At 46.0% G+C, this 25,913-nt stretch overlaps 1 protein-coding gene across 1 annotated transcript in view; it reads right to left on the bottom strand.

The window, feature by feature from the left end:
* Positions 1-25,913, bottom strand: part of COPS8 (COP9 signalosome subunit 8) — a 118,779-nt gene that overhangs the window by 22,950 nt on the left and 69,916 nt on the right. Inside the window, exons 3-4 of the mRNA XM_086956301.1 lie at positions 18,632-18,680; positions 10,036-10,168 (exon numbers count right to left, since the gene is read on the bottom strand). Coding sequence (XP_086812427.1) covers positions 10,036-10,168; positions 18,632-18,680 — 182 coding nt within the window. The remainder of the gene's footprint in view (positions 1-10,035; positions 10,169-18,631; positions 18,681-25,913) is intronic.

Genomic DNA, 25,913 nt, shown 5'->3' with positions numbered 1-25,913 from the left:
CATGATAGAGAGCACTACCGTTACCTCCAGATGAGACATGCTCTAATTACACATATCCCTAGAGACACAACGCTTCCAGACGCTTCCCCTCTTGAAGATCGGGTGTTGGACAGGCACCTCACAGAGAAGACTATCTCTTTAATATATAAAAAGCTCATAAATAATATGGAGGACCAGCTGGTATCTATCAGGACACACTGGAGTGCATACGGATTGGAGCTGGATGGCGAGGATTGGAGAGAGGCGGTCTCCTCTCCGAGGGTGGTAGCGATACAGATGTGACTCAGATTAGTGCAATTAAAGATTTTACAAAGGTCATATGTTACGGGGCCACGTCTGGTTCCTATGGGTCGAGTGGGGAGTGTCAGAGGGGTTGCGGAGAGCTTGGCACATTTATGCACATCTTGTGGCACTGTACGGAGGTGCAGGACTACTGGGTGAAGATCCATGAGGCTCTGCGAGATGTCCTTGGGGTGGAGATACTACCGGAGGCCCGCAGGTGCTTTTTTTAAACGTTTGGGTACCCACAGATCTGAATGTGTACTGGAAATATTGGCTAACGTTGGCGTGTATCACAGCGAAACGAAACATAGCTCAGCTGTGGGGAGGCAGTCAGTCACCCCAGGTTGCGAAGTGGGCGGAAGTCTTAGATTGGTGCATGTTCAGGGAGAGGTTAGTCTACGTCGCCAGGGTTTGTCCTGAGAAGTGGGGGAAGGTATGGGAGGCCTGAAATCGACACCGTGGCGATATTTTTACACCCCCGATACGTCTGGACGAGGTGGAGGAGCAAGAATCCCCGTGATCCATTATCTTTATTTTGTATTTATTATTCTGTACGTATGGGAAAGTAACATTGACAAGAGTGAGAAATGCTGAAGTCACCTGCTGTTTTTCTTTGTTATTTTGTTAATAAAAAATATATATTTTTAAATCATTAAGCTAACACTTTGATTTAAATTTTCTCTCATTAAAAAGCATTCAGAAATATAATTTTGTTCTCATGCTCCAATACGGAGTTGAGAACAACTTTTATTAAAGAGTTTCAGTGCTTAAGGTCTGAACATCTGTGACCCACATGGGTCATAACACTGAGTGCATTACTGCTCATTCTCAGACTCTGCTATCTGCAGCCTGACATTAATGCAAAATAAAAATAATCTTTCCTTAAGTTTAAAAGGAAAAGACAATGCTTATTCATTGCAGTTCTTAGCTAAGAATGAACTCAAGGCTGGGAGCTACTCTGAAGGTTTCTAGTTCGTCATCGACTGGCTGGAGATACCTGCACTAGGTCTTGTTATGAGGTTGCAACTATGTACCTGAACCAGCTTTAGAGTGTGTAGTATTTTGTTTTTCTGTATGATGAAAATGCTCCCAGTTCAACGCATATGTGGCAGAACCTGTCCCAGAGAATCACAATTCCCAGGTGCACCAGTATTGGCATGTAAAGCTATGTCAGTGGCCAGAGATAGCAAATTGTGTATTGGCTATTTTGGCATTGGCCGTCTCAAGTGGCAATGTAGAGAGGGCCTTTTCACAGATAAAGTTTACATGGGAAGGAAAGAGTGAGCATGCATGACTTAAGACTCACTGAAGAAGTATTGTATGGTGTACAACAATAAGTTGGATTTGTAAAAATTAATTCGGACCTCATACACTGTATGTACACTGTCTATATAGCATACACTATCAGTGCAGTAAGCAAGCAATAATAAACATCTGAAAAACACGGTTTCTGTTGTTTTTAATGATGTGAAAATGTGTAACCACTGATAACCACGGTTTTTTAAGGTATTGAAATCACTGGGAAAAGAAGACCAGAACTTGCCAAAAATAGAAACTGAAAACAGGAAAGTCTACCTATAACTTAATACAATTTATTATTTATAAAGTTTTATATAGCGCGAACTTGACCCAAGAGGGTATCAGAGGGCTTTACATGTATGATCATTGCATAACAAGATACATCAGATACAAGAGCATAGAAAAGTACAGTACACATAAACAATGTTTCAATAATTTGTAGAAGGGCGGGGAGGAAGGAGTAAAAGAAGAGAGACGAGGAGGAACAATGCCCATTGTCCGGCTGGGTAGGTGACGGTCAAGGGGGAAAACCAGGGCCAGACTCCTCCTTAGCTGTCAAGCAGCACCACCGGTCATCAGCCATGTTGCTCAGGTCTCAGCGTTCAGGAAAAAACAGTTTTAGTTTATTTGAATTTGAGAAGGTTATATAGCGCTATCTAGACCCGGAAGTATCAGAGCGCATAACCAGGGGAACGTTACATTAAAAGGTACAGCAAAGGATTACAAAGCGCTGGCTAGACCCGTAGGTATCAGAGCGCTCTAGCAGAGGAACATTGCGTTGCAAATAACATCAGTTACAATAGCGTAGTAAGGTACAGTAAACAAACAACGCGGTTGAGAGAATTTATAGGAAAGGAGGGGAGGAAAGGAGCCATAGCAGGGAGACGAGGAAGAACTGTGTCCAATGTCCGGAGAGACAAATAGAGAGGGAAAGGGGAGAGGTGGAGTGAGAAGGGAGAGGATGAGGGGAAAGACAGAAAAGAGATAAAGGGTAAGTCAGCCCAGAGACCGAGTGGGTAGGTGACGGCCAAGGAGATAATCCAAGGCCAGTCTCCTCTATTGCTCTCTAGATAGCTCCAACGAGCATCGGTCAGAAAAATGGAAAGAAAGGAGACGAGGAAAAGGCAGAACAGCAGAAATACGCAAGGGGGGGGCTTGCGGGGGAAGGGGGGACAGGGAGAAACAGTGTCCGGCTGGGCAGGTGACGGTCAGGGGATAAACCACAGCTGATCTCCTCAATTAGCTGAACAGAGCAGCTCCATCGGGCGTCGGACAAAATGCTTGAACTCTGCTGTCTGGGTAGGGGTCAAGTGTACTCAGGGGAATGTCAGAATAGAGCGGGTGGCGGGGTGGGAGGGGACGGGGGAACCATGGTCAGAGGAAATTCCAAACGTCTCTTGAGGTCAGGCACAGTCCTGGCAGGGTTTTGTAAGTAGAAGATCAGCAAGGGGGGTAAACGAGAGAGCGGACAACCAGGAACTCCCCGCTCTCTCCCCAGTCTTGCGCTCAGCCTGCACGTATCTGACCTGGATCGCAAGGGAATATCATCTGTGTGAAAGTCTAACTCTGGCCAAAAGGAGTAGAGACGCCACAAATAGAGGCAGTTCCACATAGGTCTAGTATGAAAAGAACAATAGTTATCTACCTGTAATCTGTGGTTCTCCAGTATTGGTATCTTTCATAGAGTCACATGCCTGAATCATTCCCCGTTGTTGGAGTGGGAGTCCCACGGTACATAAAAAAGCAATAATATGCCACAATAACATAGAAAAACCTGGTAATAACCAACCAGGAAGTAAAGTAGCCTAAGCTACAGGAGAAAAAACTTCCACACTCATGACTATCCTAGCCCAAACTGCAGCCAATCAGGCGACAGCACCCACCAGAAAGTTCTCCCCTGAGGCTCAGGCGCTCAGATTTTCTCGCACAGGAGTGATGGTGAGCCTCTGAGGGGAGGTGGGCGGGTTGCATGTGAATCTATGAAAGACACCAATACTGGAGAACCACAGATTACAGGTAAATAACTATTGTTCTTCTCCAGTATTTGGGGTGTCTTTCATAGATTCACATGCCTGAATCAGAGTAGATAGTATATATCTGTACATTTTTTTTTCATATGATCATATAATAAAATGTCTCATTTCTAAAAGCATGAAATTTGCAATTATACGAGAATGTACATAATAATAAGCATGAATAGGTGTCTGAAAAGCAGTAAGAGGAGGAGGGAAACAGAGGCTCACCTTATCTGAAAAGATTCAGCAGAACTGCTTGACCCACTGAATCATCAGTCTCGCTGGCTGCATCCAATCAATAGTGCTTGGTGAAAGTATGCCTGCTGGACCAGGTTGCTGCTCTGCAGATCTGTTGCAGAGGAACTCCAGCGAAAAGAGCACTCGAGGTCTTCCTGCTTGTATATGGCAAAAGTTAATAGCCGCAGAGATCCATCTAGCTATTGTTTGTTTAGACACTGCATGTCCTTGTCGAATTTTTCCATAAGCGACAAACAATTGATCGGATTTGCGTATTGCAGTGGTCCTTTTCAAATAAAACTTTAAACACCTCTTGATGTCAAGTGTATGCAATGCTCTTTCCGCAGGGGATTGCGGGTTAGGAAAACATTTTCTTAAGATGACTGGTTCGTTCAGGTGAATGGCTGAAGGCAACTTAGGCATACATTTTGAGTTCGTGCGGAGCACTACTGAATGAGACGTGAACTGTAAGAAAGGTGGATGGACAGTGAAAGCCTGGACATCACGGACTCTTCTTGATGAAGTCAAAGCCAACAAGAGACACTTTCCATGTAAGAAACTTCAAATCCACTCTGTGGATTGGTGCAAAAGGGTGGCGCATGAGCTGCGCTAACACTATATTGAGATGCCATGATGGAGGTGGATGACGTACCGGAGGAAACATTCTGAAAAGTCCTTTAAAGAACTGCTGTATTATTCTTGAAGAGTAAAGCGAAGTAGACCCATCCTGACGATACCTTGAAATGGCTGCCAGGAAAACCTTTAGTGTTGCGTGCGATAAACCTGATCTTGCCAGGTGTAAGAAAAAAGGCAATATCTGATCAGGCCTTGCTTGGAAAGGATGAATCCCAGCCAAGTGACACCAGATAAAGAATCTTTCCCATTTAAGTCTGTATGTGTTTATCGTAGCAGGTTCTCTTGCATTTGCTAGAACCTCCTTACAATCTTCAGGTATATTCAGATGGGCAAATTCAAGGTACTCAGGTGCCAAGCTGCTAATTTCAGAGAAGCCGGGCCTGGATGGTAAATCTGACCACCCTGAATGGAGAGGAGATTCGGTATTGGTCGAAACTGAATTGGTTCGCACTCCATAGGAGAAGGAGCTCGGTGAACCAGTATTGGCGAGGCCACCTGTGGGCGATGAGAATCAGGCAACACGGTTCTTTCTTCATCTTCCGGAGAACTCTGGGAACCAACAGTATCGGAGGAAAGGCGTAAGCATAACTTGGAGACCAGTTGATCGAAAACGCATTCTCCTGAGAGTCCTTGTGGGGATGCCAGCTTGCAAAGAACAGGCATTTGCTGTTCTTCTCGGTTGCAAAGAGGTCTAGATCTGGATGACCCCACTGTTGAAAAATCTGAGCCACCGTTGGTTGATGAAGTTCCCACTCGTGGGTGGACACCGTTGACCTGCTGAGGGTGTCCGCAAGAACGTTTGCAGTTCCCGGTACATGGATAGCCAAAAGATTGATTCTGTGTCTTATTGCCCATGCCCATATTTCCTGGGCTTCTTGAGACAGATGAACCAACAGGGTTCCTCCCTGTTTGTTCAGATAATGCATGCTTGTATTATAGTCTGTGCGAACCAATACCTTGGCCCCTTGAATGACTGCGTGAAAGGACTTGAGAACTAGGACGATGGCTCTTAACTCCAACAGATTGATGTTTTTTTGAGGGCTCCATCTCCTGCTGACCGTCAGCCCTTGAAGATGTGCTCCCCAACCCTCGAGGGACGCGTCTGTGGTGATTGTGAAGTTTGGTGAGTCTTCAAGGAACGCGCAACTCCACCAGAGAAGGGCTCCTCGGATGTAAGGGGTGATTCGGATGAGATCTTCGAATGAGCCGGGGACCTGCAGCTTGAGTTCTTCCTGAAGAGGCCTCATCCTGAGGCAGCAATTCGGTTTCAAAGGAATGCAAGAAGAAGTCATCCCCAGAAAAGACTTGAACTGTCGGACTGAAACTGACTTTCTTGCTAGTTAAGTCCGAGCCATGTCTTGTATCCTTTCTTGACTCTCGTCCGATACGAAAGCTCGGACCAGTTGTGTGACCAAGGTTGCTCCCAAGAAAGCTTGTCTTTGGGACGGTTCTAGCTGTGACTTGCTGAGATTGATGGAGAGACTCAGTGACTGGAAGAGAGACAGACACCGTTGGACGTGGTTGTCTGTGCTTGTTTAAGAACTCGCCTTGATAACGCAATCGTCTAAGTAGGGAAATATTTGTATTCCCTCCAGCCGGAGGTGTGCTGCTACTGGAGCCAGGAACTTCGTAACACCCTGGGCGCTGAACGCATCCCAAAGGGGAGGACCTTGAATTGAAAATCCCGGTCAGCCACTCTGAAACGCAGGAACTTCCTGTGACGGGGTAAAATGGGAATGTGGAAATACGCATCTTGAAGGTCCAAGGTGGCCATGTACTCTCCCGCCGGGAGAAGATGCAGTATTTCTTGGAGCAATAGCATCTGAAACGTTAGCTTTTTCAAGTACTTGTTGAGGGCATGAAGGTCCAGAATTGGACGCCATTCCCCAGATTTATTATTTATTAGAAAGAATCTGGAATAGAATCCTGTTCCTCTCTGAACCGGAGGGACTTTTTAGATTGCTCCTTTTTTTAACATCAGATTGATCTGGGAAAACAACTCCTTGAGATGAGCTGGAGGTGGGCCCTTTGGGGGAACATTTGGAGGAAATTTTTAGAATTTGAGGGCATGGCCCTTGGCCACAATGTCCAAGACCCACCTGTCCGAAGTTATTAAGGACCATTTTGAGTAGAATTTTGAGATCTGTACTCCAATTTTTATGTGGGAATGCAGCAGTAGCGGTGGCAGGTGATGAAAATCATTGTCTTTTATTTGAATCCTTTCCGCGGTAGGCAGGCTTTCTTTTATTCTGGGAATAATTTGTGTTGCGCAGGCCGTAAAACTGGAAACGTTGGGATTGGTAACGTTGATTCCCTTGTCTGTAGGAAGATTGTTGATTATAACTTCCTCTAGTAGTGGACGATCCAAGTCCTCTCGCACCCCGAAAGGGCGGCTTTCGAAATTGTAAGGTGCCAAGGGACCTGGCTGTCTCAGTGTCTTTTTTGTTTGTCTGCACGGCTTCCTCTACCTGCGGGCCAAACAAAAATTCTCTATCGAAAAGGCATGTCCAACACCTTAGCTTTCACCTCATGGCGGAACGAAGTCGCTCTTAGCCAGCCTTGCCTGCGTAGGACAGCAGCCCCTGCTAACTGTCTGAAACCAGTCGAAGCCACATCAACTGCTGAATCAATCTCAGCCGAGATTCTCTCCCCCTCCTGCAGTATTTTCAGAGCTTCTGCTTTGGAAGGTTCTGGAAGCATGTTGATATACGGCGAGATGTCAGGCCACATTCGCCGGTCGTATCTGCTCAGGATAGCTAAAGAGTTGGCAGCCCGGACTGTAGTTGCTGCCATTGTAGACATACGCTTCCCAATAGCATCCAGACGCCTGCCGTCTCTATCCGGTGGGGCTGCAATTGGGGAGGAAGGATTTCTGGATCACTTCTGTGCAGCTTGTATGATCACCGAATCTAACTTCGGGTGACCTATAAGGGAAGCTGGGGAATTTTCAGGAGCCTTATATTTTTTATCTATTCTCAGCAGTACTGGAGGGATAGATGCAGGAGTAGGCATCACCTTAATTCCCTCTTTCCAGATGAAATCAATAATTGGTATTGACTTAGTCTGCTTCCTTGGCTGGTATTTGATATCATAGAGGAAGCATTCCTGTTGTGTAGTCTCCATCTGAATATGGAAACGTTGTGTAGCTCTTTCCATAAGAAGATGGCATCCTCCAACATCCACTGGAGGTGAATCTGCGGTAACCTAAGGTGAAGGAGAAGGTGTTTGGACCGGATAATCGTCCACTCCGACAACAAGGATCTGTCATCAACTTTAACCTTCCACTCTTTCTTCTTCGTCAGAAGATTGGTGTTTTTCAGGATGATGGGAAGCTACAGGCGACGGAGGTCTTGGAGACCTGAGATCAGACATGGACGTTTGCACCACAGGCGTAGAAGGAACAGAACCCGCTGACTCAGAAGGGGGAAAATGCATGTAATAGTCATTCAGCATGTGCTGTAAATTCGTTAGCAATGCTACCGGCATCTGAGCTGTGGGAACACCAGTAATGGGTGATGTTACATATGCTCAGGCGAAGATTGGCCATCTTGATCGTCCTCTTCTTTGTACTTGATGTGCAACTCCGAAGCACTTGTTGCTGTTCCAAACCTTTCATCCAGGTCAGAATCTTCCTCACTACCAGAGTCCAGCAACTTGTCAGGGACTTGCAAGGGTACTGTTTGCGGTGATAGGTGTAATGGAGATAAAGGTTCTAGTCCAGAACCGCATCTCTGAAGCAAGGAAGGCTTCGGTTTAGATGTAATCGCCGTAGAAGGTGACGAAACCTGCATGGTGATACATGTAGACAGTTGCAGCGTTGACGGAGGCACCATCGGCTGGCTCGTCGATGGGGTCCTGGATCCGGACGATGATAAGGTCGTCGTCGACGATAAAGTTGTCTTCGCCGACGAGGAAGGTTTCGTCGACGACGGAGTCTTGGACGAAGATGAAGCTATCGTCGACAGAATCTTCTTAAGCTTGGCCGTCGACGGGGCGCTGACGATGGCAGATGAAGATTCTGTCGTCGACGAGATAGGCTTGACAGAGACATAGATCAACGTCGACGGAGAAGACGCTGTTGACAGAATCATCTCTGGTTTAGGAGAAGAGAAAGTTACCGTAGACGTAGATGTTGCGTCAATGAAAATCTTTGTCGACGAAGGAGTTGTCGACGACAGGGTCTTCTTCTGAAGTAAAGTCTTCTCAGAAGCAGTTTTTTTAGGTACATTTTTGGTTGCTCTTCTCGGGGGGGAGGGGTAGGGGGGGTGGATGGCAAAAGTTCGCTCCTAGCAGGGGGAGTAGCCTTAGAAGTAGAAGGCTCTCAGACCCCTTAGAAGATTGTTGCTTCTTCACAATCTTGGCCCCAGGAGAAGATAACACCTCTTCAGCAGCTCTTTTCCTAGAAGCTGTAGTAGACCCAGAGGCAATACTGCCTACCTCAGAAACATGATTATCTTGATCCTTGAGCTTTTGTAGTCACAAAAGCAAGCGGCCCTCCCTGTCCCTGAGGGTCTTCTGAGGGAAGGTCCTACAAATCTTGCAGTCCTTCTCCTGATGGTCTGGGTACAGGCAGTAAATGCACATCTTGTGGCGATCTTCCTTGAAAAGCCGGAGCTTACCACAAGAGTCACAAGGCCTGAATAAAGATTTCTTAGAAGAAGACATCCTAAAATCCAGGACCTTGAAGGAAAAAAGAGAAGTACTGAGCAGAGCTCATGAAGACTCCCTTCACACGACGTGCGGTAGAAAATCTGAGAGTCTGAGCCTCTAGGGAGAACTTTCTGGTGGGTGCTGTAGCCTGATTGGATGCAATTTGGGCTATACAAAATGACTAGGATAGTCATGTGTGGAAGTTTTTTCTCCTGTAGCTTAGGCTACTTTACTTCCTGGTTGGTTATTACCAGGTTTTTCTATGTTATTATGGCATATTATTGCTTTTTTATGTACCGTGGGACTCCCACTCTGACGACGGGGAATGATTCAGGCATGTGAATCTAAGAAAGACACCCCAAATATTGGAGAACAATTGGTACTTTGCTTGTTGGACTACATCAGAGGTGTAGTCAAACCATGGGGAAAAAAACTCTGTTTCATTACATAAAATATTAGGAGAAACGACATAAAACTGAAAACACGGGAGCTATGTGTCACATTGCAAAGGCAAGAATCAGAAAGCCCAAGGGACATATGTCATTAGTGAAATTCTTAGCCTTAAAGAAAAGAAATAACCAACAGTGGTTTGCATCTGAAGGCCTGCAGCTCAACTTACTTCTTTGGGTAGGGGTTGCGGTGAGAAAGTGGACGAATGTCAATACTGCACATCACTTTGACCTGTCATGCCCATGTACAGATGCTCGTCAAGGTCATTTACACATGATAAGAGTTCAGGGTGGGAACTGAACTTTTTCAGATACTGAACTGGCATGGACATGAATCTTCATACCATCTCACCTCTTGAGATAAGCAGTTACAGATTTATCTGTGAGACGTTTGGGCAGGGGTCTGAGGACGGTTTAGCAAAACAAGCAAGCTAAAGAAGGGAGCCTCTAGAGAATTTTTAGCTTACCTCTCAGCGCCTCCATGATGACTTGAATGTTCTCGGACCATGAGTGTGCCGCGATTGATGTGTAGATTCCAGGAAAATCTTTCTGCCAAATCCTCTGTCCCACAGACCAAATATTTCCCAGCTCTGCATTCGCCTGTGGTAGAGAAGCACACATCAACCCCCACATTGTATAAAATCATACTACTTTTCCAATAAAATGTGTTCATATATGGTAGGTTCTGAGGCTAGGTTTTATTTTCATTATTTATTTTACTAGACAAGGTTTTTCGTGAATGTTATTTTTTTGAATACTACTACTGGTTTTTACTCGAGAAATCGTAAGCCTAGGGTCTCCCTACACTTCTGCTTGACCACGGTGGTCAGAGCAGATGAAGAGTTGTCAGAGCAACTGTGGCCACTAGACTATCTGGATCACTGTGATAGGTCTGAGACATTTCCCTTTCCTGCTACATAAAAATTCTCAGAGTGAATAATATACTAGTGAAATTCTAGCTGCCCATAACTCTTTTCGTGAGCTACTCTATGGTGAAGTCACCGTCATCCTTATCTTTAGTCCCAACTTTGGCCACACCAACAAACAAAGGATGCAATGCCTTAGCTCAGTTTTTCCTGAATAAGTTGGCTAATATGTACGACTCCTTTTTTAAAGTAACTAGAGATGCACAGTGTAAAAGCGTGTGGTTCAACAGGTCGGAGGGGAGCTGTAGGTTGCTGAACTTCAGGCCTATTGAGACTGAAGAGCTAACCACACTTTACTCTGCAGTGAAGTCAGGATATCTGTTGGACCCAGCCTCTCCATACATTTTGGAATGAGGCAGCGAGATGGTCCGCCCAGTAATAGGTAAGTTGATTAACAGCTCCCTGACCTCTGGCCAGGTACATGCTATGGTTATTTTGCTTCTTTAAAAAAACGTTGATGAACCCTTCTGAGCCGGAAAATTATCGTCCGGTTCCGCTGCTACCATTATTTCCCATGATCATGGAGTAGTCTGGTAATAAGCAGGTATCAAGCTTCATAGAGAGTCATGACCTATTTATTACACAGCAAACAATTAGGTTTCCGTTCCTCATACAGCACGGAGTCAGCATTGCCACTGGCGAAAGAGTCAATTCGTCAGATCTTGAACGCTGGCGATTCTGTAGCACTGTTGATGTTTTATCTCAGTGCTGCGTTCAACAATGTGTCCCACAATAACTCGATAGACTCTGGAACTACAGAGTGGGACATAAAGTATTGCAATGGGTTGCTTCTTTTCTGCAGGGTCGCACCCTCCAGATATCACAGAAACCCCTAGGTGTTCCAACGAAGCAAGGGGTGCTGCGGGGCTCTTCTTTGAGACCAATCTTGTTTAACATTTAAGTGCAACCATTGGCGGATATCACCAAAAGCTACGGGTTCACGATTGTGTCAAATGCAGATGACACTCAGCTTATCATCACGCTGTCAAAGAATTCCACCCGTATAGCATCTTCCCTATGCCTCAGCCTTGCAGAGGTTGCTAGGTGGATGGACAGGAATTGCCTCAAATTACAGAATGAGGTTTTGACCCTGGGCAATCAGTTAAACATCTGGTAAACTGCATGGTGGCTAAAGGAGCTGGTTTCAGTGCCCTATCCTAAACTGAAGGACAAGAATCTCGGCATCTGAGTGGATGAAAAACTGCCCTTTGACAGTTAAATCACTGCAGTTACTGGAAATGGTTCAGACTTCTCAAAATGCTGAGGAAATCTTAGTGTTTCTTATCGGAGTCAGCTAGAAAGACAGTGGTACAGGCCTTGATTGTGTCGAGGCTTGACTACTGCAATATTTTATATCATGGAGTTACTCTGAGTAGGGTAAAGAGACTCGCTAGAGTGCAGAAAGCGGTGCCTGGCTCCAACTGAATTTGCAAGGCATCCCTCTGTAGGGGCTGCACTTCAGTAACTTCATTGGCCGCCAGTGAGGCAAAGATCCTCGTTTAAAACCCTGTGTTATTGCTGCAAAGCTCTGAATAACAAAGGCCCATGGTACTTGAAATCTTTTGCTAGACTGTACATTCCTCAGAGGAACTTAAGATCGGCAGGTGAACGGCTATCTACTGCTCCCAGAGATAAGAAAGTGCACATGGGTGGGAGCTTGTTTGGCTACCTAGAGCTGAAGCTGTGAATTGCGCTGCTCCTAACTGTTTATCAGGCTCAGACGGAATGCCTTTTCAGGACAAATCTTAAAACCTGTTTTTTCTCTTCGGGAAGTAAGAGGGGTTAAAACTGTAGGAGGGTGGATACCTGTACCTAGCACTTGTACTCTAGAAATCACAGTATTTAGCAGGTCTCGGTCAAGGAAATCACTCCCCTATGGCATTCTCTTACTGATTGCCCTGCTATTTGCACTAAAATACTGCTGTGCTAGCATAAAATCTTGCAGGGCCTCAGCGCTGATACTTGGAGGATTGCTGTTGCTTTTCAAGCGCCAAGTGCCACATACCTGCATTTTACCGGCGCCTTAACCCGCCCGCCTCCCGCTCCTAAACCAGCTCCAGAAGACGCCGAGCGGAGCGCGGTGCTGGGCGAAGGAGACTTCAACTCCCAGCAGCCCTAGCGGCACCGGCCGCGTCAGTTTCGCGCCAGGAGGCGCAGAAAAGCGGAGTCACCCCCGTCTCGCGGGACGCGAGCGGGACGCCGGGCTAAGCCCGGGCAAAGGGCGGGCCCTCTGTGGCCCTCAGTGACCGAGGTAGGCCGGGCTGGGCCCAGTCTCTTATATTTTATTTTATCTTGTTATCACCTCTTTGAACTTGTGTCCACTTGAGCAGGTGGATGAGTTGATTCAAGTACTGTAATAGCTATACTGCATCCTGGTCCTACTTGGCCCGACAGGGGCTGACGTTATTCCAGACTTTTATCCGTTTTATATTTTTACTCATCACTGTGGAAAATGTCGAAAATTCTACGATCAGGAAGAGTTGTGGGAGAAAAACCTGGCCGAAAATTAACTACCTCCCGCACAAGAAACAAATCAGTAAACAACCCACCGTTGAAAGGCCAATGTCAGTTATCTGAACTCTGGGATCTATCTGGTATAAAAAAATCCAAATGTGCGACTCTAGAAAAACCAGATACTAAAGCCCTGGAATTACATTTACCAGCTACTATAGATCCCCAACCACCCCAGGTACAGCAGGGGGCCCCCCAAACTATGGTAGGGGGGTCTCCCTTTCGGGACCCCACAGACGGGAAGCTGATGATTGTAAGTGATCCAGTGCACATACCATCGATCCCTCAGTCACCCATGAATGACAGGCCAGGGGATGACCTGTCTGCACTATCCATGGATTTGGAACTATGGGGACGCTACGTAAGCCCTGCTAAAGTGGAATCTCTGGAGCAGTTTAAAGTTCCGGGGGGTGCCACCCCTTCTGGGTTAATGCTGTATAGTAGCATCCCTTCGTTAAACAGACATGAAATATCTGACTTGTTAAACGCCTCCAAGAGCCCCGACCTTAATCTCCTGGATAATATTTGCACTGCGGAAGCGCGAGAAAAGCCGATCTCTGAGTCCATGATCGCGCTGGAACAACTTCTTGCTTCAATTTTATTGCTTCTAGGGAAATTCGTACGCAGCTCGGACTGTATTCTTGAATCAGTTACTCAAATTTTACAGACATTGCTGCAGAAATCGCCGGATATGAGTAAGGCCTCTCCCCCCAAGTCTGAACAATCTGTATTTGAGGGGAAATCCAGAGATACTAGAAGGGAACCAGATAGGAAAAATGAAGTGCCCTCTATGGACACTCATAGGGAGGTGCCCCGTACTGCAGCATCTAACTGTATCAAAAATATAGTCCTTGAGATAGAGGAGGAGGATAAAGCCTTGCCTGGCCCCATAACGGTCTAGGAGTTATTTCCTATCTTTGTATCGGAGTGCGGAAAAGAACCCCTGGCCGACAAACCTGAGGTCAATGAAGAAAAGGGAAAACATGGCAAACAAAAAATTACCAAAGCCAGCAAGAGGAAACCAATACGAAAATACAGAAAGAAGAAGCAGCGGAGGATCATTTTCCAAAAGTGCACAGAGGCAAGGGAGAATGTTATAAGGAATGGGGAATCCTTATCTACTTCCTTAAAAGTGGACATGGATGTGAACTTAACCGCTCTGACCTCTGTGGAGGAGGAAAATGAACAATGTAGCCTGCTTACTCAGGAAGATTCACCGCAAATAGGGGGCTCTCTCCTATGCTCCCCTTCACGGAGTGCACTAGGAGGACCAATTTCTTATCCATCTGGGACTTTAAAACCTTTGGCCCCCCCCCTTTGTGGTTACACTTGATTCTGAAAATCCTTGTCCTCTGGCCCGTCCTGTAAATATTTTAAAGGCGCCTGTGGATGTGCGTGTATTAGATTTTGTTCCATTATTTGATACTGACCTTTTGTTAAATAGAGCTTGGCTTCTCAAGCGTTTCAGTGAGGTTGAAAGTCTCTATCATATTCAGTCTAGAGACATAGAATTGGTGTCTCTGTTGGGTGGAAGTCGGGTTTTGAGTATACGGGTGAAATTTTATTCCCCTATCATAACAAACTTGATATTAGAACAAGCTGAACATTTTCAGCGTTTAGGTATTGATATTCTCCCTATCTCCAACCCAGGCAAGCCAAACTCTTTAGGTAAGCAGGGGTTAGGGGGTGTTGAGCAAAACGGGGTAACATCTCCCCTGAGAGACCTGAAAATTTGGGTTTCCAGGGGAAAACGCTCAGTGTCGCACGTGAAGCCACTTCCACTAATTGAGAATTCCTCACTCATAGATGATAATAATCGGTGGAATTGGCTCCATAGTGCATTAACAACAAAAACGAAGGATAACCCCAAATTGTTTCACCATCTTTAACCCAGTATTAAATATAATCTCCTGGAATGCGGCCGGATTCCACAGCAGCCCGGAGAAACTTGCTTTTTTATCTACTCTGGAGGCTGATATATTGTGCATTCAGGAAACATGGTGCATTGATAGGTTAACTCCTTTAAAGGATTTTTATGTTCTGGAAGTTCCGGCTGCGCCCTCTAAGAAAGGGCATGCTAGGGGGGGGATGGCCTGCTTATTGTCAAATAAATTTCAATGGAGTTTCTCCCATTATATTGATTCCAGTAGACTTTTCCACACAATAACACTAGAAAATTTGTTCCATGATGATATAAAATATTCCATGGTAATTTTTAATGTGTATATACCGCCAGAGGAGTGTTTTAATGATAATTTGCAGCGGGTTCTCCAGTATATGGAACAGATAAAAAATTCCCCTCCTTTCCCTGTAATTTTGCTTATAGGTGATTTGAATTGTAAAATTTCAAACGCTAGTCTAAAACTTTTCAGGAATAAAGTTAAGGAGGAGGTACATTGTATCCCCCAGACGCTTTTTCCGGAAAAATTGATGACAAATAAAAGAGGGAAGATTCTGTTAAAAGAACTAGCGATCAGGGATGGTATCATCTTAAATGGAAGATTTCCATCTGACGTCCCCGCTAATTATACTCACAAATCCCCCTTTGGGTCATCAATTTTGGACTATGCTATCGCCGACTATGGCCTGTTTCCCCAGATTCTTGACCTAAAGATTATACCCACTACTCTGAGCGACCATAGTATATTGTTATTAACAGTGTCTTTAAACTCTTTGAATACAGCATCTTGGTCGCTAAATGGCAAGGAGGCTACCTTCCATACCACATCTGGAAGGTGCTTCTGGAATAGTGCTGCCATTAATGGGGTGCAGGACCTATTGACCGATACCCTTAGGGTAATAAATGAGTGGAATGGCAGTGAATTAGTTTGTTTTGAGGAATTTATGCGAAAGATTTTATTGAACGCTAATAAAACTGTCCCCCCTAGGAAAGGAGAGGTAGTCCCTATGACACTGCGTAATCTTAATAGGGAATTAAATAAACTAATTCGGGAACAGTATGTTGAAAGGGTCCTGGAACGTGGGAAAGATATCGCTAGGTTAAGAAGAAAGAGAAGCAGACTCAAGCTCAAAATTAAAAGGGATAGGGAGGATGAAATATGGATTAAACTGAGGGAATCTGCTGCACATGGGAACATTAAAGACTTTTGGGCAATAATCGGGAAAGGATGTGGTACACGCCATTCCTCTATTCCCATTCCTATCCCAGAAGATCTATGGTCCTCTCATATCCGAGAACTATATGCAGGGAACGGGACCATAGGCATGGATAACTTCATGTATGCTGCCCCTGATGACCTGGTTTTCTTTCCCTCCGAGAAAGAAATCGAGACGGCTATAAAAAATATGCGATCCTCTGGGGCCATGGGACCGGATGAGCTTCCGATGACGGTCCTTAAACAAGATCCCTTAAGCTGGAGCAAAATCTTGTATCCCTTGTTTAGGGCGTGCCATCTTTCCAAATGTGTTCCTGCTTCCTGGAGAGGAAGCATTTTGGTCCCTATCTTTAAAAAGGGTGCAAGGGACAGCCCCAGTAATTATCGCTTGATTGCGCTCCTCGACTCCATCGGAAAGGTTTTTGCGAAATGTCTCCTCAGTTCTCTTTCTGATTGGGTCGAGGAGCGCAACATTTTGCCGTTGGAACAGACTGGTTTCCGAAGGGAGCATGGCACGCTGGACAACCTGACTGCCCTTCAGGTGATTACAGATAAATATGTCCAGGTGAGAGGGGGAGTTGTATACGCTGCCTTCATTGATTTCTCCACAGCGTTCGATAAAGTAGATCGTGGAACGCTGTGGAGAAAATTGGCGACGCTGGGTGCCCCTACTCCCTTGTTGGAATTGGTGCGGGCTCTGCACACTGAGACCTGGTGCAGGGTCTTAATGGGGGGCGAAAGGGGACTGTCGGCCAAAATACCATCTCAGAATGGCCTTAAACAAGGCTGCTTATTGGCACCCCTTTTGTTTTCCCTATATACAGCTGACCTCCCTGCTGCTGTGTCTGCCAGTGAGGGGATTGCACCATTGATAGGAGGGGCGCCAATATCCTGCCTGATGTATGCCGACGATGTGTTGTTGCTCGACTTGACCCCCACGGGTCTGGCAAACCGGCTACAGGCCCTTCAGGACTTTGCTGGGGAGCATCACATGAAGATCAATATTAATAAAAGTAAAGTGATGTGTATAGTTGGTAAAAAGAAGTGCCGCTCGACAAATTTTGGTTGGGCTATTGGAGGGCATAGATTGGAGGTCGTAACTTGCTATACCTTTCTAGGGAAAATATTCTCGGCCAATATGAGCGAGAAACTCCATATAGAGCACTGCTCTCGCAAAGCTCTTGCCCATGGCAATGGGTTAAAGTCCTTATACCTGGCAACGGGGAAAAGACACTTTGCTAGCCTTCTAGAAGTATATAGAGCTAAAATCCCCGCAACAATCTTGTACGGTATAGAAATAATAGAGATAAAATATTGGGACTTTTGCCACAAGACTGAGGGAAAACTCCTAAGATCCCTCTCGACTCTTAATAATGCCTGCCCACTGGCTGCCTGCAGGCTGGACTTTGGACTCAGGAGTGCCTGGGTTCAGGGGCTGTGCGCCCTAATAAGGTGGGTGGCCAGTTTGGCCAGAGCGAGAGAAGGTACCTTGCGAGTTTTACTCAAAAAGGAACTATTGGGCAATTTTAAGGAGTTCTCTAAACTCGTAAGTAATTTCAGAAGGGCTGTGAAAATACTTAAACTGGATGAAAGTGCTCTTTTCTCCTACTCTCCCACGCAGTTAAAGCATGTCCTTAAGGAGGCTTCGTGGGAGTTTTGTTTCCTTTCTGACAAAAAAACAGTTGGAGATAAAAGGAACGTAGAGCCGCTCATCTCCTCCTATAGGCTGAAACACCCTCAACCCTATGCCCTATGGAATTTACCGCATGGGATACGTAGGTTTTGGTTTTTATTACGTTATGATTTAATCCCACTCAATGTATTGCTGTCCAAATGGCATGGCACTTCTGCTTTGTGCAATTTATGTAAATTGAATAACCAGGACTGTATGCATGTACTATTGATTTGTCCTATGTTACGTAATTTGCGCAACCGATGGCTTAAAGTAATTTGTCTCCGCCTCAGCATTGTCACTTTAAAAGATTTTCTTTATGCACTTTATTGCCCTCCAAATGAAATGTTCTGTGCTTATGTTTTTAACTTTTTCAAAGGATTTTTAGCTATTTATTAATTTCTCTGGAAAACTGTGTCTGCCCGGCCTTGTTGGTCTGATGGTTTGCAGTGTAGCTATTGCGGTTCGAATATTGTGTTTTTAAATTCTTGTATCTTCTGTGATTGTGTTGCTTTGTATTGCATATGCCTATGTGGCCCTCTTTGAGAGCCAAAACATAATAAATAAATTTGAAATTTGAATTTGCAGGGCAACCTTGATGCATCAGCTGTGTGTGAGAGGACCTTCAACTATTATCTTTGGTGCACCATGTGTGTGTGTGTGTGTGAGTGTGTGTGTGTGTGTAGATATATCCATCCCCTTAAGGTATGGCTTTTGCCTACTAAAAGCAGGTACTGCTGCTGCCTTTACTAGACCAGTTTTAGCTTTGAGAGAAAAGTTAGCACACCTGCCACTTGTTCTATGCCCTGGACGCAACTGATTTTTATAGGATACTTACAGAGCGAATTGCTGGTGGAATCCTTTTCCAGAGATATCTTGCATTGTTCCTTTGAAAAATAAACACACAAGCATTTGTTGAGGAGTCAATCAGTGATCCCTAAACGCTTACCCCATCACCATCAGACAAAAAGTCAAACTAAAGCTGCAACAATCCTGTCCTTAGCTTAATTTGCCAGGATCTTAATCGAAGTATGGATACAGCATATTTCAAAAGGAGCAAAACTGCATTCATATCTATATTTTATCAGAATAGCATTTAAATTGTACATAATCCAGTGAGCAATTTTATATGTTCCTCCTATAGAAACAATCCACTATTAAGACGAACACTATGTGATGCTTAAAAACCACCACTAAAACAGCTACATGTCCTAAAACTTCAACAAATGGCAGAGATAATCGTCCCTGCAGAAAGCACCAAGTGTCAGATGCAATGATCAACTCTGGGATGCCAACACTAATAGCATCGGGTGGGACATTCACTGCTGAGCATTGATAATACCTGTAACAAGCGACACATTCTCGACTCTGCACTGGATTCACAACCTATCATTCGTCAAGTATACAATAGGGCTTAAAGCTGAAACCCCACTGAAATACAGAGTTCTCAATTGCGTAGCCCTGCAATTTGATCACAGCTTGCTCTGCCACAAACATCCAACACAGACCACCATAAAATATATTTTATAGATACATAAACAAACCCTCCTGTTACCTAGAGGCAGTCGCCACTGGGTAGTTATGGTGATGATAGTGTTTCAATAGGAAATGCATTTTTTGTGTTGCTAATAACTTTGGCGCCATTTGACGAATCTCTGTGAAACATTTCAGAAAAAGTGCTACTTTTTGACTAGTTCGTGCATGGAAAATATCGGGGTGATTCGTCAAGAGTGGGTCGAGAAAAAAGGGGAGTGCCAAAGTGGGTTTTCCCCATTAATTTTCCTATAGTACATAAAGTTTATTGTTTAGTTAATTAAAACCAAAACAATATTAGCTACTAGCATAGAAAGTTTGGACGCAGCTACAGCCTAAACTGCTGAATGGATTTACACCAAATTTGGCAGAAAGATAAGTCTTGGTCCAGAAAGAGCGCTTTTTGTGTTTTGGTGTAAATCCATTCAGTAGTTTTTGAGCAATCTATGTACAAAAAGTTTATTTACATAGGGACGCGAAGCCTTTGTGGATCCTGACTGATCTCAAGATTAGATCTGATTGGCTGCCACGATCTCAACCAGCAGGTAGTGAAAATCATCCTAGGACTCTGGACATAATCCAGAGTCCTACAAAAAACAAGAATAAAAAAAACAAAAAAAAGACAGGGGCAGGATATGGATTCTCTGACCTTTTAGGCTTGGTGGTGGGCTCACAGAGGGAGCCCGCCTAAAACCCAAATTGTGGAGCTGTGCTCATGACGAGCTGGGCTCGTCATATCTGCCGCGGTGGGCCCACGCGCAGCTAATTCCCCACCTGAGCAGGAGAATCAGCCCGGCGAAGGTGCTAAAAATGTGTGTTTTTTTTTTAATGCTGGCTTTTAGAAGTTTAAAAATAACCTCCGCAGGTGGGCCAGGTGGAGGGGAAATCACTATTAATTTAAGTGGGAGAAGTGCACGTGGTCCCCTCCTTAAGCCTCCACGGGGCCCAGGGGACCCCATCCCCTGTGGCTGGTAAATATTTTCAACGGGACAGGGTCGCGCAGCCCACCTCACCCAAGCCAGGAAGGCCCTGGGAACCCCATCTCCCAGGGTCAGTATCTAAACAAAAGGAGAGAGCGGGTAGCACGGTCCTCCTTCTTGAGCCATAGAATGACGGGTTAGTGACGGTGTCCGAGGGTCCCCAAACCTGGGACACAGTCTATTTCACGAAGCTGCTCTCACCCGGTGAGAGTACAATGCATTTCCCTGCCCGCAATCTTGGTCTAGGAAATGCTATGAATTGCTCCAACCCCGCAAGAGCAACAGACAACTGCTCCAGTGGGGTTGGAGCAATGCTGGCTCCTGCTGTACCTTTGAGAGGTGTAAGTAGGGAAGCGGGCGGGGCTGCGGGCGGGGCTGCGGGTGGGAACTGGGGCCCCTGCCTAAAACACAAAAGTGTTGGCACATGGCACAACACTTTTTTCTTTTTTAAATGCAGCTAGGGCCCTGGACATTCCAAAGTGGTCCCTGAAAATAATTAATAGTCTGGGGTGCCCTGTTTGGGCGCTGAAGCACCCATTTAAAATAAAAATAAATAAATAACAAAAGCATAAGTTGTGGCTTGGCACAGGTGGGCACCAGGGCACGCCACTTTACCTAACAAGCATTTGCAATGCAATAGGTCTCGCATTAGGAAAGTGTGAGCTATTGGTATTGTAAATGACCATTTTTCTTAATATGTGTTGGCTTTGAAAATATATACATTAATAGCATTGTTATTCACAAAGCTAATTGCTTACACTTTCCAAATGCGGTGATTGGCTGCCACCATCTCAACCAGCAGGTAGTGAAAATCATCCTAGGACTCTGGACATAATCCAGAGTCCTACAAAAAACAAGAATAAAAAAAACAAAAAAAAGACAGGGGCAGGATATGGATTCTCTGACCTTTTAGGCTTGGTGGTGGGCTCACAGAGGGAGCCCGGCGAAGGTGCTAAAAATGTGTGTGTTTTTTTTTTAATGCTGGCTTTTAGAAGTTTAAAAATAACCTCCGCAGGTGGGCCAGGTGGAGGGGAAATCACTATTAATTTAAGTGGGAGAAGTGCACGTGGTCCCCTCCTTAAGCCTCCACGAGGCCCAGGGGACCCCATCCCCTGTGGCTGGTAAATATTTTCAACGGGACAGGGTCGCGCAGCCCACCTCACCCAAGCCAGGAAGGCCCTGGGAACCCCATCTCCCAGGGTCAGTATCTAAACAAAAGGAGAGAGCGGGTAGCACGGTCCTCCTTCTTGAGCCATAGCATGACGGGTTAGTGACGGTGTCCGAGGGTCCCCAAACCTGGGACACAGTCTATTTCACGAAGCTGCTCTCACCCGGTGAGAGTACAATGCATTTCCCTGCCCGCAATCTTGGTCTAGGAAATGCTATGAATTGCTCCAACCCCGCAAGAGCAACAGACAACTGCTCCAGTGGGGTTGGAGCAATGCTGGCTCCTGCTGTACCTTTGATAGGTGTAAGTAGGGAAGCGGGCGGGGCTGCGGGCGGGGCTGCGCCCCCCCCCCCCGCCCCGCAGCCCTCGAAGATGGAAGTGCTGTGGTGTTCCCAAGGTGGGAACTGGGGCCCCTGCCTAAAACACAAAAGTAAGTGGCATGCCCCAGGTGGGCACATGGCACAACACTTTTTTCTTTTTTAAATGCAGCTAGGGCCCTGGACATTCCAAAGCGGTCCCTGAAAATAATTAATAGTCTGGGGTGCCCTGTTTGGGCGCTGAAGCACCCATTTAAAATAAAAATAAATAAATAACAAAAGCATAAGTTGTGGCTTGGCACAGGTGGGCACCAGGGCACGCCACTTTACCTAACAAGCATTTGCATTGCAATAGGTCTCGCATTAGGAAAGTGTGAGCTATTGGTATTGTAAATGACCATTTTTCTTAATATGTGTTGGCTTTGAAAATATATACATTAATAGCATTGTTATTCACAAAGCTAATTGCTTACACTTTCCTAATGCAAGTCCTATTGGCTATGGCAATGCTTATTGGTAGCAAGCAAGGACAGTGCTGTTGTGGTGCTGAGTGATGATGTGGTTGGGCTGAGTGATGTATTAGAGTGATGTGCTGGGGTCCCCGAGTGATGTGCTGGGGCCCCCGAGTGATGTGCTGGGGCCCCCGAGTGATGTGCTCGGGGCCCCGAGTGATGTGCTGAGGGCCCCGAGTGATGTGCTGGGGCCCCCGAGTGATGTGCTGGGGCCCCCGAGTGATGTGCTGGGGCCCCCGAGTGATGTGCTGGGGCCCCCGAGTGATGTGCTGGGGCCCCCGAGTGATGATGTGCTGGGGCCCCCGAGTGATGTGCTGGGGCCCCCGAGTGATGTGGTGGTGCCCCCGAGTGATGTGGTGGTGCCCCCGAGTGATGTGGTGGTGCCCCCGAGTGATGTGGTGGTGCCCCCGAATGATGTGGTGGTGCCCCCGAATGATGTGGTGGTGCCGCCAGAGTGATGTGGTGGTGCCGCCAGAGTGATGTGGTGGTGCCCCAGAGTGATGTGGTGGTGCCCCAGAGTGATGTGGTGGTGCCCCAGAGTGATGTGGTGGTGTCCCTGAGTGATGTGGTGGTGTCCCTGAGTGATGTGGTGGTGCCCCTGAGTGATGTGGTGGTGTCCCTGAGTGATGTGGTGGTGTCCCTGAGTGATGTGGTGCAGCAGCACAGAGACTGCAGCTAAGAACACACAGGGTTGAGTGCTACAAAGTGCGTTCAGTTTATCAAAGCACAGAATGATGGAGCCGGGAAAAAGCAAGGAGAAACAGGAAAACACAGGGAGAGTGTATAATGATAGAGGCAGCGAGGGCTGGGGCTTGGACAGTAATCTCGAATTACTGAGAATTACACTTAAACGTGACTACAAGAAATGAGTGGTACACATGGCATACAAATAACATGGCGACATGGAGGCCTGCAACTTGGTAAGAGGGGGAAACGTGCATAAAACACATGTACGAATAGTAATTCCGTAGATACAGGGAGACACCCTAAAGCATAACCAGTAACTAACTGGGTAAACCAGATTTCATTAAAACAAAACAAAAAAGCAAGCAGAAGTAAGGAATCTACGGGATACAGGACACATGCAACCTTTGTTTTTGTTTTCCTCCCCCCAGTGCACATGGCCCGGGACTGGACTGGATTATTTTCAAAGGGGCCAGTTTTATTCCAGGCTTTATTTGGTCTCATTAAGAAGGTTCCCCGCCCGTCAGCCTGGGTCCTGTAGGGGAGTGCACGTGCACCCGTGACAAGCTGGGAAAAGAGACTCCTCAAAGCAAGAAACCTCGTGAAAAGAGAGGTTTGTTTACAGGACTGGTTACAGAGCTGCCGTCAGATTAAGTTTAATGTCACTCTAGCGCCAGTTAGTGTGCCGTTCTTTCCCCCGCTCTAATAAAAGAGTTAACAGTTTCTCAGGGTGCATCTGGGCTCTCTAGTAGCGCCTTCTCATCAGTAAAAAAAAACCAAGATCTATACTACCCTATGGGAGAACACGCGGTGAGCATATAGTGTACATACATGCACACGAAACACATTTGAAACAATCAATACAATAAAAAAAAATTATTAAAGCATCACAGATGAGCAACATTCACCTATTGTTCCTGCTCCAACTGTTTATAAGAGGTGTTATAAAGCAGACTAACGGTGTGGTAATATCGGGTGCTGTTCCAAAATGTATATGCTAATGGTGGCTATAAACAAAACGTTGAGGTTGGGAACAACAGTGGGTACAAAACAAATTAATAGGATTGTGTACGATGGTTTCATGTTTGTTTTAAGCAAGCAAAACGGAAAGCACTAAGGGAAGGTAATATTAACAATTAGCAATTGTGACCTGCATGTGTTTTTTGTATGGCGCAGGGTTGTAAAATGCTGTTTTTCGCATAGATATTGTAATATGCTGTTTCTGTTAGTTTGTGTGTGCGCATTGGGAAAATGTTGAGTAACATACAATACAGAGATATATGTGCACGTTTAGGAGCGCTGCTTCTAAACATGTAAAAGCAAACACCAGCAAATCGGTTTTGTAAGTTACCCTAAATAATAGGCTAATACTGCAAGAGCAAAAGTAGCATGAAAATATAAGATAAAGCGTAGAAAAATGTACTGTTGTGATTGCAGCAGCAAAAGTACTAATAATGTAAAAAGGCTCCCTTTTAAATTTAAAGAATGCGCCAAGATGTGAGGAAGTAGAAGCGCTATAAAAATGAAGGAGACATATTATTATTATTATTATTGAATTTCTTATATAGCGCCAGAATCGACCCCCGTAGGGGTATCTCCGCGCTTGCCTTGGGAACCCGTCCTGGTTTTTCCCTGTGAGATAGCCCCTACAGGGCATCCCCAAGGTGAAAGCCAGGCATCCCGCCGCGGGGGGCCGTTGTGGAGATTAAGCAAGCTTAATGCCCGGAGTTGCATAGTGTGAACCCATGATTAGGTCAGGCACCGAAGCGAAAATTATCGAGTCCGAGGACATTTGAGCTCAACACCCTGCCGCGTCGGGAATCGAACCCTGGTCCCGGGTCTGACCTCTGCTTCAGGGTCTGCCTGCTCTAACCAGTGAGCCACACTTCTCCACATAACACCTAGTAAATGCAAAACAACCACAAAACAAGCTCTCGGCATTGCTGTGGCGGGGGGTGGGCGGGGGAGCGGCAGCCTTTGAAGTCTGATGCCGAGGCACAGACAAATGGTGGTGCGCGATGTGCACTTGGGGCGGGGGAGCTGCAGCCTTTGAAATCTGATGCAGAGGCACAGACAAATGGTGGTGTGTAATGAGGCTGGCCACAAATGGTGGTGTATTATGTGGCTGGCGTGCACCCGCATAGATCACATGAACTCTATGCGATCCGCAGCCGTTTTGGTAGACACATTCTTTTCCGCTTACTATAATCTCGCCGAAGCAATACGCAAGCGCATCGGCTCAGGCGAGACCTAAAAACAGGCCAGCTCCTGCATGGATCCGGCGGGGCTGTGTAGGGCCAAGACACCCACAAAGAAAATTAAAAAAAAAAAAAGTTAATAATAAATGAGCATACACAGACTCTTATTTATTATTAACTACTCTTCCAAGGAGCATCTCATATTGCCATGGGAGGGTTATTTAGCTAGATTTTGTTTTGGTAATGTCCCTAGAAGGGGCAGGGACATTACCAACATTTTGTTTTTATTGTTGAGGTCGGGTGAGGGGGACTTTAGGGAGTTCTGCAGCCCCTCCGCAAACTAAAAAACACTAAGTCTCCTGGGTCAATACAACATGACCCCAGAGGAACTTTGCTTTTTGTAGGTCTCGCCTGTCGATGCACATGCGCATCGAGCTTGCGAGACTATGGGGGCTTAAACAGTCTTTAACCAACTTGCAAGGAATCGTGGCGATTCCTTGCAGTGCCCGTGAAATTCAAGCTCAATGCGCATGCGCATTGAGCTTAAAAGCGCGTGCACATGCCCCCAGCCGCCTGCCTTGCATGTATTTTCCCTCAGGCGCACTCCTCCCACACCCCCGCTCCGCCCCCTCCCCTGCCTGCCGTGTCGCATTTCTTAAGTTTCCTCAGCCAGACTCCAGGCCCCTGCTGCTTTCACACCCTCTCCCCGCTCCGCCCCCTCCCCTGCC

The sequence above is a fragment of the Lissotriton vulgaris genome, chromosome 2_1, assembly GCF_964263255.1.
Source record: "Lissotriton vulgaris chromosome 2_1, aLisVul1.2, whole genome shotgun sequence".
Lineage (NCBI taxonomy): Eukaryota > Metazoa > Chordata > Amphibia > Caudata > Salamandridae > Lissotriton > Lissotriton vulgaris.
The sequence above is the reverse complement of the archived record's forward strand: the minus strand, read 5'-3'. Positions and strand labels throughout refer to the sequence as shown.